General features: G+C 41.1%; 1 protein-coding gene across 1 annotated transcript in view; it reads left to right on the top strand.

Moving 5' to 3' along the window:
- The window catches only part of SPTLC2 (serine palmitoyltransferase, long chain base subunit 2), a 75,805-nt gene extending 56,922 nt beyond the window's left edge, over nt 1-18,883 (top strand). The window contains exons 9-11 of the mRNA XM_010844391.1: nt 4,158-4,293; nt 6,208-6,337; nt 13,744-18,883. Of these exons, the coding sequence (XP_010842693.1) occupies nt 4,158-4,293; nt 6,208-6,337; nt 13,744-13,863 (386 nt within the window). The 3' untranslated portion in view covers nt 13,864-18,883. The remainder of the gene's footprint in view (nt 1-4,157; nt 4,294-6,207; nt 6,338-13,743) is intronic.
- The last annotated feature ends 364 nt before the right edge of the window (nt 18,884-19,247 follow it).

The following is a 19,247-nucleotide window of genomic DNA, read 5'->3' as shown; positions in this document are numbered from 1 at the left end:
ATGAGTCAGCTCTTAGCATCAGGTAGCCAAAGTATTGGAACTTCAGCTTCAACATCAGTCCTTCCGATAAATATTCTTTCTGGGTTGATTTCCTTTAGGATTGACTGGTTTGATCTCCTTGCTGTCCATGGGACTCTAAATAGTCTTCTCTAGCACCACAGTTCGAAAGCATCAGTTCTTTGGCACTCAGCCTTCTCTGTGGTCCAACTCTCACATCCATACATGACTACTGGAAAAACCAGAGCTTTGACTGTACGGGGAGCTCTGTCCGCCAAGTGATGTCTGCTTTTTAATACACTGTGAAGATTTGTCCTAGCTTTTCTTCGCAAGAGCAAGTGTCTTTTCATACAGTAAATTCTCTTGCTTATCTATTTTATATCTAGTAGTTTATATGTGTTAATCCCATAGTTTTAATTTGTTCCTCTCCCCTTTGGTAACTGTAAGTTTGCTTTCTAAGTCTGTTACCATTTTGTAAATAAGTTCATTTGTATCACTTTTTTAGATTCTACATGTAGGTGATACCATGTAATGTTTGTCTTTCTCTGATTTACTTCACTTAGTGTGATAATCTCTAGTCTATCCATGTTGCTGCAGATATCATCATTTCATTTTTTTTATAGCTGAGTCATTTTCCATTGGGTGTGAGTGTGTGTGTGTGTGTGTGTGTGTGTGTGTATGTATGTATCTCACATCTTCATCCATTCATTTCTCAATGGACTATTACGTTACTTCCATGTCTTAGCTATTGTAAATTAGTGCTACTATGAATATCAGAGTGCATATCTTTTCAAATTAGACTTTTCATCTTTTCCAGATATATGCCCATATAAGTGATATCACATAATATTTGTGTCTCTCTGACTTGTTTCACTAAGCATAATATTCTCTAGGTCCATCCTGGTTGCCACAAATGGCATTATTTCATTCTTTTTGTGACTGAGTGATATTCCATTGTGTGGGTTCATATATATATATTCCACGTCTTCTTAATTCAGTCATCTGTGGATGGACACTTGGGTTACTTCCGTGTCTTGGCTGTTGTAAATAGTGCTGATTCGAACATTGGGTGCATATATTGTTTCGAATTAGTCTCTCCTTTTTTTCCAGATTGCCAGGAGTGGAATAGTCAGATGATATGGTAGTTATATTTTTACTTTTTTAAGGAACCTCCATGCTCAGCCTGGTGGCTGAGTCACTTTACGTTCCCACCAGCAGTGTACAGGGTTCCCTTTTATCCACATCCTCTATTTAGGAGAGAATTCTTTTAAATCTGAACTGTATAACTGCCAAAATGAAAGTTGGTAATCTCAACTCTGATGTTCATTAACGTGTAAATAGGTAAACAAATTGTGGTGTATCTTTGATAAGGAATATTGTTCTGCAATAATAAGGATATACAAGTTGAGAATTTTAACTGCCTGTTCCCAGTATCTTCCAGTTATGCATGTGGGTGTTAATTTAGATGTATTTTCTTCTGGGACTCTTCTTGTCAGGGAACAGATGACAGTGAATGGCGAGACTGAACTGTCTACTTCCTTTCATTACAGAAAACATGCTTAGAATGATATAGCAATAAGTGGAAGTGGTAAGGTCTAAATCTCTTGGCATTTCTTCTTTTCCTTGATAACTTTTCTAACAGAAGGTAATTTGTGGTAAGAAAAAGGTAGCAAGTTGTAAAATAATACAGGAAAAATTAATGTATATGGAACTTAGCAAATTTGTCAGTTTCTTTAAAAATCTTTAATAAGATATCATTTATATACAGTAAAATTCACTAAAGTGTAATTCCATGAGTTTTAACAAATGTATGCGGTCATGTAACCATACCGTAAAGTACAGAATATTTTCATCACCCCTGAAAAGACCCCTCATACCCCTCTTCCGTCAATCATCTCTCCATTCCCTGGCAACCACTAATCTGTTCTATCACTATAATTATGTCTTTTTAAGAATTTCCTATAATTGGATTCATAAGAGTGTAATCTTTTGTGTCTAGCTTATTTCATTTAACATAATACTCTGCAACTCATAATCATTTTTGTATTTTTCAGTTATTTTTATCTCTCTTCATCACGTTTCCTCTGTTTTTCTGAATGGATGGAGCATTTTTATAATAGCATTTTTCATCCTTGTCTGCTAATACTCTGTCATTTCTGCTCTGTTTCTCTTGATTGACCTTTCTCCTAGTTTCTGGGTCATATTGTCCTGTTTTTTGAATGCCTAAATTCTTTTACTACACATCATGACCTTGTGAATTTCACATTATTAGGGACTGCATTTTGTTATATTCATTTATGTAATAATGTTGGACTTTGTTCTTGAAATCAATTGGATCCTCTCAGGACTTGCTGTTGAGGAGTGTTTGGGTGGGCCAGAGCAGCTTTTAGTCTAGGGCTAGTTTAGCTCCGCTACCGGTGTGATTCTAAGGTCTTTCCATTCCAGTTGGTGAAAGTAGAAATTGTTCCCCGCTCCGTAGGAGTGCTGGGAATTGCTTAATCTGCTGCTTTCTGGTGGATCTCCCCGGACTCTCATGGTTTCTTCTCCTGTGTGTGCAGCTCAGCCCTTTGCCAGAGGCTCTTCTGCAGGCCCAAGAGCTCTCTTGGTGCACTTTCCTCCTCTCCTTTTGTGCTGCCCAGTAAATTCTAGCCACCTTAGCTTCCCCAACTTCAAAATCTGTTGTCTTCAGCGGACAAGACTAGGTCCCTGCTTCCGGAGCAGCCTGGGAGCTGTCTCTAGGTGGTATGGAGGCAGTTGCAAGACTCACTTCTGGTTTCCTTCCTCTCCAGGAGGACAGTTGTGCACTGCCTGTGGCCCAGTGTCTGAAAACCATTCTTTAATATACCCTGTCCAGCTTTCTGTTGTTTACAAGCGGTTCAGTAAATCCAGTTACAAGAAGTACAGTAAATCCAGTTCTGGTACTCTTATCACAGCTGGAACTGGAAGTCTCTTACTCTAAATGTAGAGTAAGCGTGTGTGGGTATTTCTAGGGGAAAGTTAGAGTATGTTGCTCATCAGTTATCAACATAAATGTAACATACTTTAATGTCTGCTTTAATATTTGTAAGATGTATGTCATAACTTAAGTGATGTTCTTCAGTGTTCACACTAATCTAATCTACGCTTGTGTTAGCTTCTCTGGTCAACTTAAAATTATTTACATAAAGAATATTAATTTGGGGTTATTTGTAGCAAACTTACCTAGAGTAGTCTCCACATCAGTGATGGATATGTTAGTGTTTTGAGTCTAAGAACATTTGTTAATCATCTGTATTTCCAGTTGATGGATTTATCTTTGAGCTGTATGATTATATTTTTAAAAATATGAATCTGCTGGATTTCTCATATATGTGAAAAAATGACCACAACCTTCCTTATTTGTGAGCAGATTTTGAAAACTGTTGAACAGTTCTTAGCCCTTACAAGCTGATTTTTTGAGTTTGTGTCTTGCTCTCTATAACAGAACAATTGTTTTGGGACATCTGTTCATAGATCGACGTCCCATAAAGTCAAAACCAGGTCAGATATTTAGTCAGCAGTTCGAAAAATGTATGCCTTAATCCATTTGTGTTTAGGAAAGATGAACGAAGTAGGGTTAAAAATATGATTTTTACATTACACGGGTATGCTGCTGCTGTTTGATAGGAGTTTTAGGAAAATGGTAATACAAACTCAAAACTCAAGAAGAAAATGTGGGACTCTCTGATCTTATATGTAAAATCATTTTGCAGCAAGGTTTTTGGAATAAATATTGAAGTTGAGAGACCTTAATTCTAGTCAGCTGTGCCACTTATTATCATATGACTGTAAGCCAGGCACAACCTTGTGAGTCTCCTAATATAAATATATGTATTTATATATTATATATTGTATAAATATTTATATAAACGAATTGGTAGTAAGTGTCTTACCTACTGTGAAGGGTGGCAGGGTGTTAAAGGAGGCGGCACCAGTGCACCTGTTTGAGGACGCCTGTGTGCCACTGGCAGTAGTGGGAATACTACTCCTTAAACTTCATTTTGTACATTACCATGAAATCAACATACACTCAGCACTTACCATGACAGAATTTACCAAAGCAAGATATCTTTGTGTCTTTTTATATTCCATACAGTTTACTGTGCAAAAATTATTTTGTTTCCCTCCCCATGATTTTCCAGGCAAAGAGTGTATTCAGCAGTTAGCCGAAAACGTCAGGTATTTCAGGAGACGTCTGAAAAGCATGGGCTTCATCATCTATGGAAATGAAGATTCTCCAGTGGTGCCTCTGATGCTCTACATGCCAGCCAAAATTGGGTACTTTTTTTTTTTTTTGGTTGTGTGCGTAGGCTTTCTGATTGTGATCCACGGGCTTTTCACCACAGTGGCTCCTCTTGTTGCAGAGCAAGGGCTCTAGAGTATGCAGGCTTCAGCAATTGTGGCACATGGGCTCCGTGGTTTTGGCTCACAGGCTCCAGAGCTCAGGCTCTATAGTTGGGTTGCACGGGCTTTACTTGGCTCCACTGCATGTGGGATCTTCCTAGACCAGGGATCGAACCCATGTCCCCTGTATTGGCAGGTGGATTCTTAACCATTAAGTCTCCAAAATTGGATACCTTTTTGCAGATGACAGATCAGCCTCTTATTAGACTTAAGATCTCCCATGATGTGAGACCAGGGTTGTATGTTCTGTTAGGTAAAATTGTCTTGGTCACATTATGTTAACCTTCATTTGCTAGATGTGCCATTGAGTAAACAATGGATTACAGTTTGTAAAATGCATTAACTTGTTAGTCTTTCATTAAACAAACATTTGAGTTAAGTGTACTCTTCTACGGGGTTAAGATAGGTCAGTTAATAAACCACAGAAATAGAAATCCCTGTCCTTGTGGAGTTTATGCTCTACTGGGGCACGAGTCAGACAAACAATAAATAAGGAAATTTGTAATATGTATGTTAGAAGGTTTTAAGTGCCATGGGAGAAAACAGAGTAGGATAGGGGGTGAGAGAGAGTGCCTAGTGGGTGGGCAGATTACAGAATTAAATGGGATGGTCACCCCTGGGTGGGCCTCAGTGGGAAGGGAAGATGATATACAAGCTGGAACTCATAGCTGAGCAAGTTAGCCACTTGGAGAATGAAGCTTCTGTCCAAAGGCCATAATATGGGAACATATTCCTTCCACTGCTAGCCAGTGGAAGACTAGCAGGAGGTGAGGGGCTGAAGTGCAGTGCCCAAGGCGGGGCAGTGAGCCATGAGGTCAGCCGTGTAATTGCACAGTTACCAGATGTGCGCAGTGCACCAGCCCCTTTGGCTTGTGCAAGGCATATATAATGGAAATCTTTGCCCTGAAATAGCTTCGGTGTATTTGAGAAGCACAGATGTATAACAAAACCAAAATATATTTGAAAAGCCGATATGAAGTGGATAAAGGAGTCATCTGCTTAGTCAGTAAAAAGGGCACATCTTTTCAGAGTTGAGAGTTTGGGTCTTAAATATAAATTCAAATAAGGATCATTTCTCAGGTTTAAGTGAACTCAGCAGAGAAGCAAGTTTTTTCTTCACCTTTGAATATCCAGTGCCCACCATAGCTCCTGGCACTCAGCAAATGTTTATTAAAATGAATTATTATAGGAGGGGAAATTAAATCAGGGAACCTGGGAGTATGGTGGTCCAGGTGGTCATCTGAAGATGGGATGAGCTGGCCTCACACACACCCAGGAAACCCTGAATGCCAGTGGCAGCTCAACACCTAAATCGATCCAGAAAATGCATGGTCTGGAAGGCTAATGCTTGGTCTTTCTACCAGCAGAAAAACGTCCATATTATAGCAGATCCTCCACATCCTTAGTCTTAAAAAATTTTTTATACTGCCAAGCCTAACATTTCAAGGACCAGGCTTAAACTCAAGTTCATTTTGAAACCTCTGAACCACTGTTACATATCAGGGACACCTTAAAGCTACCACTGCAAATTACTTTGACAAGCCTTATTAAAAATTGGTCTCTGCCAACACTTATCCTTTCACCTTTCTGTGAAACCTTTTGGGAGAAGACCACTTTAGGATTGAATAGAGTCTTTTTGTAAACTGTCAGCTTTAACTTTCACAGAAGTTAGAAGAAATTCCTAATAGAAATCTCTAGTGCCTTTAAGAGTTTAAATCACTCAGGACGGCAAGACCTTTGTACTGTGTGCTTTATTATTCTTCCTAGTTTCTTGTTTTCCCTTTGCAGCGCCTTTGGACGGGAGATGCTGAAGCGAAATATCGGTGTAGTTGTGGTAGGATTTCCTGCTACCCCAATCATTGAGTCCAGAGCCAGATTTTGCCTGTCTGCAGCTCATACCAGAGAAACGCTTGATACTGTAAGTAGACACTTTCACTTTGATATGCTGCTGCTGCTAAGTCGCATCACTCGTGGCCGACTCTGTGCGACCCCATAGACGGCAGCCCACCAAGCTCCTCCATCCCTGGGATTCTCCAGGCAAGAACACTGGAGTGGGTTGCTATTTCCTTCTGCAATGCATGAAAGTGAAAAGTGAAGTCGCTCAGTCGTGTCCGACTCTCAGGGACCCCATGGACTGCAGCCTACCAGGCTCCTCCGTCCATAGGATTTTCCAGACAAGAGTACTGGTTTGCCAGTGCCTTCTCCGTCACTTTGATATAAATATACCTTATACTAAGAAGGCCTGTGTATCAGGTGAAATCAATCATCTGTTGGTCCTCATGGTCATTGAGCACCTGAGATAGATAGTCACTGGTAGACGAGGGAGCACACAGTGCTGTTTAATACATGGCTGTTAACAAAAAATTGCAGAACTGTTAGCATCACCCACCAGATCCTGTGTGATCAGGGCTCTTGGGAAATTTCTGGCTTCATCTTGTTCCACTCTCTCCTTCATTATAGTCTCTACAACTCTTTATTCTCTTTCTATTCTAGCTTTCTCTTGCAAGCTTTCCCACCTGTTTTTCTGTGTGTGGAAGTTTCTCTCTTGATCCTTCTCTCCCCTTTGTCTGGCTGACTGTTACTCATTTATCACATCTCCACATAGACTTACTCAAGGGTTTTTCCAAACCCTCTTGCTAGATGTTTCTGAAAATCCTAAGACTCTTGCCTAGAAAATTCTTTACACCTGTAGTTATTTAATGGCAGTCTTTTCCACTAGGTAAGTCTTAAGCAGGAACTAAGTCTATGTTTTTCATTCTGTGTGCCAAGCATATAATAGGAACTCATAATTATTACTGACTATAAAAATTTATGGTCTCTTAATATGTTCTCGTCTCTTGGTATTTCTTTAATATGCTATTACCTCACACGTAAGACTTCAGACTTTTTAAAGCTTTAAGGTGTTCCTATGTTGGGTGCATTTAGTTCATTTCAGTTTAGTTCAGTCGCTCAGTCATGTCCAACTCTCTGCGACCCCATGGACTGCAGCATGCCAGGCCTCCCTGTCCATCACCAACTCCAAGAGTCTACTCAAACTCATGTCCATTGAGTCGATGATGCCATCCATTGATCTCATCCTCTGTCATCACCTTCTCCTCCCACCTTCAATCTTTGCCAGCATTACAGTGTTTTCCAGTGAGTCACTTCTTTGCATCAGGTGGCTGAAGTATTGGAGTTTCAACTTCAACATCAGTCCTTCCAATGAATATTCAGGACTGATCTCCTTTGGGATGGACTGGTTGGATCTCTTTGCAGTCCAAGGGACTCTCAAGAGTCTTCTCCAACACCACAGTTCAAAAGCATTAATTCTTCAGCACTCAGCTTTCTTTATAGCCCAACTCTCACATCCATACATGGCTATTGGAAAAACCATAGCTTTGACTAGACAGACCTTTACTGGCAATGTCTCTGCTTTTAAATACGCTATCTAGGTTGGTCATAACTTTTCTTCCAAGGAGGAAGCGTCTTTTAATTTCATGGCTGCAGTCACCATCTGCAGTGATTTTGGAGCCCAAACAGTCTGTCACTGTTTCCATTGTTTCCCCATTTATTTCCCATAAAGTGATGGGACCAGATGCCATGATCTTAGTTTTCTGAATGTTGAGCTTTAAGCCAACTTTTTCACTCTCCTCTTTCACTTTCATCAAGAGGCTCTTTAGTTCTTCTTTGTTTTCTGTCATTAAAGTGGTGTCATCTGCATATCTGAGGGTATTGATATTTCTCCTGGCAATCTTGATCCCAGCTTGTGCTTCATTCAGCCCAGCATTTCTCATGATGTACTCTGCATATAAGTTAAATAAGCGGGGTGACAATATACAGCCTTGACATACTCCTTTCCCGACTTGGAACTAACTGTTGCTTCCTGACCTGCATACAGATTTCTCAAGGGGCAGGTCAGGTGGTCTGGTATTCCCATCTCTTTAAGAATTTTCCATAGTTTGTTGAGATCCACACAGTCAAAGCATTACATCTTCCTTGGGTTTATGCTGTATGGGACTCTGCACTTTCTGGACTTGGGTGGCTGTTTCCTTTCCTATGTTAGGGAAGTTTTCTGCTACTATCTCCCTATATTTTCTTAGGCCCTTTCTCTCTCTCTTCTTCCTCTGGGACTCCTATCATGTGAATGTTGGTGTGTTTAATGTTGTCCTAAAGGTCTCTAAAACTGTCCTCATTTCTTTTAACTCTTTTTTCCTTATTCTTTTCCACTCCAGTGATTTCCACCATTTTATCTTCAAGTCACTTATCTGTTCTTCTTATTCATTTATTCTGTTGATTCCTTCTAGTAGAATCACTAATAATAAAAATATTCCTTCTATTTTTCATTTCAGTTATTGTGCTGTTGAACTCTGTTGTTTATATTTTCTAGCTCTTTATTATACATTTCTTGTACCTTCTTGGTCTGTGCCTCCATTTTTTATTTTTCCTGAGATCTTGGGTCATCTTTATTATCATTACTGTGAATACTTTTTCAGGTAGATTTCCTGTCTCCACTTCACTGATTTGTCTTCTAGGGTTTTATCTTAATCCTTTGTCTGGAACATATTCCTCTGCTGTCTCACTTTGTCTTAACTTTCTGTGTTTGCAGTCTCCATTACGCAGGCTGCAGGGTTGAAGTTCCTCGTCCTTCTGGTATCTGGCCCCTGGTGGCTGAGGCTGGTCTAGAGGCTTGTGCAGGCTTCCTGGTGGGAGGGATTGGTGCCTGCCCACTGGTGGGTAGAGCTGGGTCTTGTCCCTCTAGTGAGCAGGGCCATATCAGGGAGATTGTTTAGAGACAGCTGTGGGCTCAGGAAGTCTTTAGGCAGCCTATCTGGTGATGAGTGGGCCTGTGTTCCTGCTGTGTTGGTTGTTTGGGCTGCCGCATCCAAGCACTGGGTGCCTACAGGCTGTTAGGTGGGGCCAGGTCTTGGTGTCAAAGTAGCAGTCTCCAGACTCTAATGAGTATTCCCCCATACCTCCACCACCAATGTGAGCCACAGCCACCCCTGCCTTCCCTTGGGGACCCTTCCAAGACCAGCATGTAGGTCTGGCCCAGGCTTCTGTGGAGTCACGGCTTTTCCCCAGGGTCCTGGTGCATACAAGACGTTGTGTGCATCTTCCAAAATGGAGTTTCTGTTTCCCCCAGTCCTGTGGAGGACTGTAATCAAGCCCCACTGGCCTTCAAAGCCAGATGCTGCTCCTCCCATTGCCAGACCCCCCACCCCAAGCTGGGGTGCCTGACACGGGGCTCAGAACTCTCCTTCCTATAGGAGAAACTCTGCAATGTAATTATTTTCCAGGCAGTGAGTTGCCCACCATTGGGTGTGAGATTTGATTGTATTGTGAATGTGCCCGTCCTGCCATCTTGTTGTGGCTCCTTTGTCTTTGGATGTAGAATATCTTTTATGATAGGTTCCAGTCTTTTTTGTCAGTGGTTGTTCAGCAGGGGGTTGTGATTTAGAGAGAGGATGAACTCAAGTCCTTCTACTCCACTGTCTTGTCTCCAGCCTCTTTAAGATTTCAGACTTCTAAAAAACACAAAAGGATTTCAAACTTTAAATAAATACTACTTTCTAAGAGTTTATAGAGCTCTAGAACATATTTGCATAAAATTGGTTGATAGAAAAAAAAATTAGGTGATAGAAATATCAGAATATTAATTCATGGGAGAGCTACTAATCTTAATATTATGAATGCATGTTTTCAAAAGCTTAATTTTTAAAAACAGCTTAATTGACATTTTAATTTTCTTAACTGCTAAAGATTTTGATTTTTTTGTCCCTGTTTCTTCATAGCAAATCTTCTACAAATATGGTATATTCTTAATCATCTGACACCGAAATGGGATTCAATTTATTGATATTATATCTTTGTTTTTCTTCTTCTTTATTTTTTTTGAGATTTTTCCGATAGATTTTCCCTTTACTCAAAAATCTTACTGATGAATTTCTTCTTTCATTATTTTTTAACCCAATGATACCAGCTTCTCTTCCATCCTGTTTGGGTATTTAAGAGTTTCAACACACCTTTTAAAAAATAACTGTCATTAAAAGCAATGACTAAAGTTATTCACTATGTCTTCTAAAAATTTTTACTCCTGATAACTAAACAGATTCATGAAATAACTTAGCTGTAATCAGGTATCTTGGTAGATTTCTATTGCCAATAGTGTGTTTACCAGTTGACAGTTCTGATCTTTTTCTCATAATATCCATTGAAGGACTTTGCCTTCCATTTAGGTTTTTTAAGCATAAAGTAGTTTTTTTTTTTTGAAACTGCAGGTTTGTTAAAGTCATTTTGTCTTAATGATTTTTTATGGAAGTAAACATGAACATTATGAGATACAAATGAAGTTTCATTTATTAATAGGCCCTGAGACATGCTTCTATATATAGGAAATGCACTATAATTCACACTAAAAAACTAACCTGCTATAGCTAATAAATATATTCAGCAAAGTTGCAGAGTAAAAAACACAAAAATTAGTGTGTTCTATACACTGGCAGTGAACACATGAAAAGGAGATTAATATTTCATTTATGATAGCATTCAAAAGAATAAAATACCTAGGAATAAATTTAACCAGGGAGGTGGAAGACTTGCATATGAAGCTGTAAAACATTGCTGGAAGAAATGAAGGAAGACTTAAATAAATGTAAAGATAGCCCATATCCATGGACTGGAAGATTTAAGTTTATTAAAATGTCAGTTCAGCAAGATCTGTAGACCCACTGCCGTCCCTATCAAAATTACAATGGCTATTTTTGCAGAAATAGGAAAACTGATCCTTAAATTCGTATGGAACAGTAGGAGGCCCCAGATCAGCAAAACAATATTGAGAAGGAAAATAGAAGTTGGAGAACTCAAACTTCCCAATTACAAAACTTTCTACAATGCTACAGTAATTGGAATGGTGGAGTACTAGCATAAAGATAGACTTGTAGACCAATGGAGTAGAGTCAAGAGTCAAGAAATAAACCCAAATATCTATGGCTAATTGATTTTCAACACGGAAGCCTAAGACTGGTTAATGGAGAAGGTATAGTCTCTTCAATTAATGTTACTGAACAGCTGGATAACCACATGCCAAAGAATGAAGTTAGACCCTTACAGCATGGATGAGCCTTGAAAACAGGATGCAAAGTGAAAGAAGACACAGAAGACCGTTCATATGCAGTGTCTAAAACAGGCACATCCACCGGGCCAGGAAACAGATCGGTGGTTGTCAGAGCCTAGGGGAAGGAGGAACGAGGATTTGAGTATGGACTTTATTTTTTGAAGTGATAATGTTTTAAAATTAGATAGTGATGAAAGTTGTACAACTCTGAATATACCCAGAAGCACTGAATTATGAACTTCTAAGAGGTGAATTTTGTGAATTATATCTCAGTAAAGCTATTATTTTTAAAAAGGAGAAGAGCAGAATTGTCAGCTTGGGGATGTGCAGCTATTCTAGAATATTCTCTTATTCAAAGACCATATGCAACCCTATAATTAACATGTTTTTCCCCTAAGAACTCATCTTACCCTGTCATCCAGAAGTTCAGTGTAGACTATTTGTTAACAAACTTTGATACTTGTAATGGTTTCTTATTCCTAATCTAAGCAGGTAACCTCACAACATGGCCAGCAGTTTGTAGTTACGGTTTTCTCTTTTATGTCAGTAAAACCTGTTCATCTGAGATATTTGTTATAGTATCAGTCTACATTCCTTTGGGCTGCGGTGGCTTTCTTGCTCATTTTCTTTTTAAATTGATGAACAATATCATGTTCTTCTGAATATCCTTTACTTTGTGATTTAGTAAGTCATGTGTTGTTTTAAATTAGTAAGTCCTATATCAGAGGTTGGGAGAATAAATGGCTTAAGAGATTCTCTCAGCTGAAATTCAATCTTAAATTGTTTCCATATGGAACTTATAATTAAACCTCTCCTCAAAGGTACCACTGTTCTGATAGCCTATTGAAGTCCAACTCTTACTTGCTTTTTATATTTTTCACATTTGGAGTGAAGAGTATTTTTTTCTTATGTTAGGATAAATATGCAATACTTTTTATTAGTGTCCCCCTCCCCATAAACACTGATTTCTTAAAGGCTAAACTTAAGAACAGTTGAATGTGCCTATTACCTAATAATCAGCTGATTTTCTTTTCTGAGCTAGATGGTGTACATTTTCCTGTGTAATTATCACCCTGAGTGGACAGATGATGTATATGATGTGATGGAGATTTGGAGAGCCACAGTCAGGCAGCCGGGCTTCTACCTTTTCTTAGTCTAATGAGGTAGTGTCCCAGATAGAGCCATTCTCACCAAAGCCGAGCCTATTAGACTCATGTCCACAGATGCCTGTGGAGTGAACGACAGTGCTGGAGAGCTGCCTTGAACTGAAAATGCAGTCTGTGACCTGTGCCAGGTGCTTTTATTATAAAGCCTTAGAATCCAGGATTTCAGAATTTTGGCCATCGTCAATGGATTGCTCTGAGAAATTCCCATCACACGCATCACACATCCCTTTCTTGCATTGTGACTCTCTGTTCTCACTCTCTGGGTGCTGCTTTTTGGAAAGTTAACTGTGAACTATGATTTGTATACTTTGCTGTATGTATGTATACTTCAACCAGGAGTTGGGTTTTGTTTGTTTTTAAGTATATATAGGAAACCGTAGACAGATTACGAGGTAAGACTAGTGTAGCAATTAGGAAGAGATTTTTCACTTCATCACTTGTCTTAGTGTTTTAATTTTTATAAGAAACATATTATCCTTGAAAAATAAAAGAGCAAACTTTACCAACAAGAAAGTTATACTGAGAGTTTTGATGGAAAGACAAGATAGTCTGTCCACGTTAGGATTTGGGGGTTTAAAATCAAACCTGAGTTTAAATGCTGACTGTTCTTTCTTTTTTCTTACTGAGTCTGCACAGCAGTGCATTTGGGGACTTTCTTCATCTCTCATCTAGGAAGCATCCCAATGCCAACTTCTTATTGCTTTTCTGGTAGTGTGATACCAGAAAGAACACATACTGGAGGATAAAAGGAGAGGTGACAAGTTGTAGCCATCCTGGCCAATTCAGGGTACACACTCCTTCTTCTAGAAGCATGTCATACGTTGATTAATTATACCCTTCATCCTGAATCCCTGCTGTCCACAGCCTGTTCTTCATGGTCAGCCTGATGTCCTTGCTCAAAAACCTGCTCTTTCCACTGCCAGACTCTAGTCTGCTCAGAGCAAATGCACTGGGCACAGCCTACCTCAGGATGGCCGTGCCATGATGATTTTTAGAAAGGTGAAGCAGCAAGTGTGCCTTCCTCCTCCTGGCTCTGACTCACTCCTGCTGTGTCTTGTGTACTAGGCTTTAAAGGAGATAGATGAAGTCGGGGACCTGCTGCACCTGAAGTATTCCCGTCATCGGTCAGTACCCCTCCTGGACAGGCCCTTTGATGAGACGACATATGAAGAAACAGAAGACTGAGCCTTTTTGGTGCTCCGCTACAGGACCTGTCTCACTCACCCAGGAACTGCATGTGGCCTCTCTGAGCCAGTGGCAGGAACCACACTTCCGTGGCCATCTCACGTGAAAGACATTTCCTCAGCTACTGACGGCGGCCACCTCCACTCTCAGCGGCGTTTTGTAAATAGTGAGAAACTGCTGCACATCCTTCCTTCGCTACATTTCACCTTAAAAAAAAAAAAAGGGGGTGACTCACTTTGCTTTTTTTTGTCTATTAAAAAAAAATGTTTTATTTTATAACTATTCTACTTGTGAAATCACGCTGACCCTAGCCTGTCTCTGGCTGACCACGCAGGCTGTTTCACTCTCGCAGCCCCCTCCCACTCCTGCGCCCGGCCAGAGCTCCTGCCGTCCCTGGCCCTCCTTCCTGGGGAGCAGGTGCCTCCCACTCACCTTCAGTCAAGGTCTCAGAGGCTGGCAGCCTTGGAATCCCTACTGAGCCAGTCACGACACAATCCACCAGTGTTTTAAAGGTGACCGAAGTCTAGCCGTGTGAGAAAGGCAGTCAAGACTAACATTGCCGAAACTGCCCCCCTCCGCTTGGAACTCTCTCTGGCCAGGAGCCTCTGAGGCTTGGTCTTTGTCCGTTTTGTTCTGGCCACCAGAGGATAATCCTCCTTCACCATCAAATGTTTCTCCATAATGGTCACCCTCTGAAGGTTATGTCCAGTTTCTGGGTGTTTCCCAAGCTACGATCTGACACTCCTGCCCCCTCTTTAAGACACGGAGATTGCACCCACTTACCACCCTGGTCAGACCTCGGTGCTGAAGCTGATGCCCAAGCTCTCTGCTCTGTGCAGAGCAGCCCCTCGGTGATCCCTCCTCCTGCCAGCATGAGAGGGCAGGGGCCGTGTGGAAAGAGGTGGTGGCTCCTCGTATCCACAGAACGTCTGGGTTGGTTATTACTGCTTTCTACTTTTCAAAATTATGACAGCCTCTGCCTGGGTCTGGGTCCAGATCAGGATTGAAACTGATAAAGGAAAATGTGGGTGAACCCCCTGGAGGGCTCAGAAGGTGTTTGTCACGTTCCTGAGTTTGCTAGCTCACCCTCTCAAGAGGATGGCCTCTGTAAGTAGCACTCTCTGAGTGATGTTGCTCTTTCGTCTTCAGTGTCCTGGTGCAGTTCTCAGCTGGCATTTGGGCCTCAGGGGCTCCATCTCCTTCCGTTACCTCCTTGTTTCTCCCTGAGAAGTTCTGAACACACTTTCTCTAACCTGAGATCCTCTTTTGACTCCGTTTTCATTACCAGGCAAGGGAACATCTTTCAGTGAGCTTTATACTGCTTGACCAAAGAACAAATCTGAAAATCACCCTGTTAAAGTTCTTACTTTTTTTTTTCCGTTGACCAAAGCTTAAGTGAAGAGAACTTTGGACTTTTTTGTACCCAGGATCAGCTTTTAGTAGCCATCCAGTACTACAGGGGAAGGAGTGGAAACAGAATGAAGACCTGTGTGTGGAAGCAGTTTTGTACATTTTTGAAATCGCTCCTTTTATCGGCAGAAAAAATTCTCAGTCCAAGTTCTCTCTAGACATCTTGTCACCAGATGTGGTGTTTTGTGCTGAAACGTTTAGTGGAGGACATAAACGATGCTGTTGCTGGTAAAGTTCTGTTTTCATGTCTTAAGTTATCTTAGGTCACTCTCAGCATCTGAGAACCTTAAGCCCTTGAAATAGTTGGAGGTTTTATTATACTTTTTTAAAGAATTAAAAAAAAAAAATGAGCCAGGTAGAGATGCAGGGACTGCATTTAGCAGGTACAAGTTGGAGTAAAAAAGACTGTGGTAAACTAAGTAATTAGTCGTGTAAAATAAAATACATTACTAACAATCCCTGCACATCTAGTCCTCACCATAGAACCCCATTAGAATACCAGAGAGCTTTTGCTGGTATAGAGTTTGCAAAAGTCACAAACTTTAAGCAATGAACTTAATGGCCAGTCTTTAATTTTGACTTGCATGAATCACTGCAACTTAAAATGTCAGTTATGTGGGCATTTAAATATATATATATATATATCACTTTGCTATGCAGTTATTTCAGGATAAATGCAGTTAAGTTATAGGTTTATTTTGAAGTGGAAAAAACTGTGATCTCACCAAGCACTCTACTTTCTAGAGGAAAAAACATTATGCACACTGATTGTCTCTTCCTGAAACTGTAATGTAAATCTAGGGTCCAGTCATATCACAAACACCATTATTTAACCATGTACTTGGGAAAATACAAGTGTATATAAATGAAGTCATTGGGAATGAGTAGAAACAAACCCAAAACAAATAAGTGTTGTTTAGTACATGGTTTAACACAGCCTGCTTCAGGAATCTGATGGGATTCAAACAGGTATCTGCTAACCATTCCTACCAAAGCTGATCCATCGGACTTAGCTGATAGAGGTGTGACTAATCCTTACTACTTTTTCTCATCCCTCTTTTCATGTAGCGTTGTCTTCATCCATTGCAGGTTTATATGACCGTTTTGTGCAGATCGAATCAGAAACCAGGAAGTATATAACTAGGGGACATCAAAATCATATCCAAAGAATTGATCAAGTGGCAATGTCAGATTCTCCTCCCATCTTTATTAAAAGCTTTGCCCTAGAATATGGCGTGTGTTTTGGAACAAGTAAATATTGAAAGGGAAGGTTCAGGGTTAAGGTCTTTGGAACACCAAACTTTTCACTTTGGTTTGGAACATTTTTTCCCTTTAAAAAACATTCTGGTCTCCGGAGCCCAGAGTACTGCTCGCTCGTTTGAAGAACTCGGCACCTTTAGTCTTTTCATCACTATCTTAAACTTTTGTGATAGGGTATTCAGTTGGTCAAACAGGCTTCTTCCTTATGTGGGGATGGAAGGTGAGCAGAAGTAAGGGACACAGCTTCTGAGGGCTGTGTGTTTGCCTGGTGCCTTTTCAGAAGCCAAAGCCGTTTATTCCCTCTCACCTCCCTTTCCAAATTGATGAGGATCTCTGGCAACTTGTCATACTGGGTTAGGCAGCAGCACAGAACTGCTAGTCACGTGAAGAAAGAGAATTCGGGTTCTTCTTTTGTATGAATTTGTGGCAAAACCACCTTCAGAAGGTTGAATATAATTGACTGTCGCCCAGTTTTCTCTTTTTTTGGCCACTCCGCATGGCATGCAGAAGTCTAGTTCTGCAGTCAGGGATCAAACCCTCGCCTCCTGCAGTGGAAGCGTGGAGTCTTAACCACTGGACTGCCAGGAAAGTTCCTCCTGGTTCTTTTGTAATAATACAAAGAGTTGCTGTGACCACGTTCCCAGGGTGTCTCTCTTGATGTTCTAGGTAAGCCAGAATAGGTTTTAATCTCTACTTGCTATAACCTGTGTGGTTAGAAAAGACGAAAGAGTTCTTTTCCTCTGTCCACCGTCAGGAACGTCAAGAATTGTTGAGCACTTCACGCAGGTAAAACCAGTGTAGCCCCAAGGGGTAATGAAGGGGGAGTTAGGAAAATCACAGGATTCGTCTTGGCCATTGAGCAGCTGTCTGCTTCAATGCACCCTCAGCCTGTAGAGTGATATGCTGCTACCTGCCTAACATGGAAGCTCAGTGCCCAGGGCATCTTAATCCGTGAAGCTAGTTAATCAAAATATCTTCCATTCTCTCCTCAGCGTTACCTCCATGAAACACGGTGTTCAGACTCCTGGCCAGTTGCCATGTGCCCAGATAGCTAAGTTAGACAGCTGGCTTCCTGCCTTATCGTACAGAAGAAATGTCAGGACTTGCCAGTAAGCCCTTTGCTCTTAATGTGTAAAAATGCCATTGCCCCTTTAGTCACTTCCAGTACTTCTGAGCACCTTTCCTATAGATTGAGCCTTTTCTAGGGAGGAGACTGAAGGGGCTAGCTCAAGCCCTCATTGGAAATGATCTAGTCTCTGCTGAGTCTGGAGTTATCACATTCCCAGTCATTCTTGGGAAGGACTTGGAGGAGCTGTGGTCAAGGTCTTGTTTACTACAGAGTACACATGATAAATGGCCTTATAAACTGAAATTCTTTGTGGTATGATGAGTTTATTCAACTGACTGTAAAGAATTCAGTGGTTATCTTAAACTGCCATTACTATGTTTTTAATGAAGCATACCCAAAGCTCTGTTCTTCTGGAGCAGTTGTGGGGAGGTTGAATGAAAGGTAAAAGTTAGTTCGGCGCCCTGATATTGTGCCAGGCGTCCTGCCTTGTTGCTGTCTGCGTGGATAGTGGATCCTCCCATAGACGAGGAGCCTGGAGCCCACTCAGTGTCTGCTTTTTCCACCACGGTTCCAGAGTTCCTGTGCACGGCTTTGTCACTTGGCCCAGGTCTTCTAAGAAGTGTGGGACATATCCCTGGCCAGGGTGGAATGTCTTCACCCTTAGCATTAGGTCTTGTTCCCTCAGTTGTTAAGGGTTGGAACAGTAAAAAGCATCCTCAGTGGTTCTTCAGAGGAGACTAGTGAGGTCACCAAGACAGCCAGCATGCAGACACAGTCTTAATGATCCCTCTCTGGATAAAGGCAGCTAACATTAAGAGAAGGGGGAAAGATAAACGAAGAATAGAGACATAGCTTATGGGGAGCTTAGCGCTTTATTTTGTTGGCCTGTATATTTTTCATTCCTGAAAAACTGGAATTTGCAAGAGGTGCTGTGATAACCCTTCTCCAGCCCTGTAATGCTCATATAATCTGAGAAAGAGAAGGGAAATATATAAATTAATTTTTTTAAGATTTAGTATTGTGTTAAAATGTCACCCTGTCTCCCTTCTTTGCTGAATGATTTGTTTTGTTTTTGATTTGTTGGATGATGGTTGAGCTATAAATAATGGCTTGGGGAAGGTGTATCCATTCTGAGAGTGTATGTTAAGAGCTGAAGGGGAACTACTTGAGATGACTTAAGAATCATCCCATGCAAATACATTGTTTTGCTCCAATAAAATACTCGAGAAGTTGTATCTGCCTTTATTCATTCCACCAATAAATACCGAGTGCTGTTCCCACGCCAGGCCCTGTGCGGTGTGTCACTCAGTCATGTCCGGCTCTTTGCAGCCCCATAGACGGCAGCCTGCCAGGCTCCTCTGTCCATGGGATTTCCCAGGCGAGAACACTGGAGTGGGGTGCCATTCCCTTCTCCGGGGGATCTTCCTGACCCAGGGATCGAACCCATAGCTCCTGTACTGGCAGGCAGATTCTTTACCACGGAGCCACTTGGGAAGCCCAAGAGGAATTCATACAGGGAGTCATTAAGGTGGGGTGGGGGAGACCTTTGGGTTCACAGTAGCTGGAACAGTAACAGAACAAGCTAAGATTTTAACAACATAACTCACCCCCTCTTCCCACCTTGTACTTTGGGTCATCACAGCAT

Source organism: Bison bison, unplaced genomic scaffold (genome assembly GCF_000754665.1).
Source record: "Bison bison bison isolate TAMUID 2011002044 unplaced genomic scaffold, Bison_UMD1.0 scf7180017864201, whole genome shotgun sequence".
NCBI lineage: Eukaryota > Metazoa > Chordata > Mammalia > Artiodactyla > Bovidae > Bison > Bison bison.
Note: the sequence above shows the minus strand (reverse complement) of the source record. Positions and strands in the feature narration are given on the sequence as shown.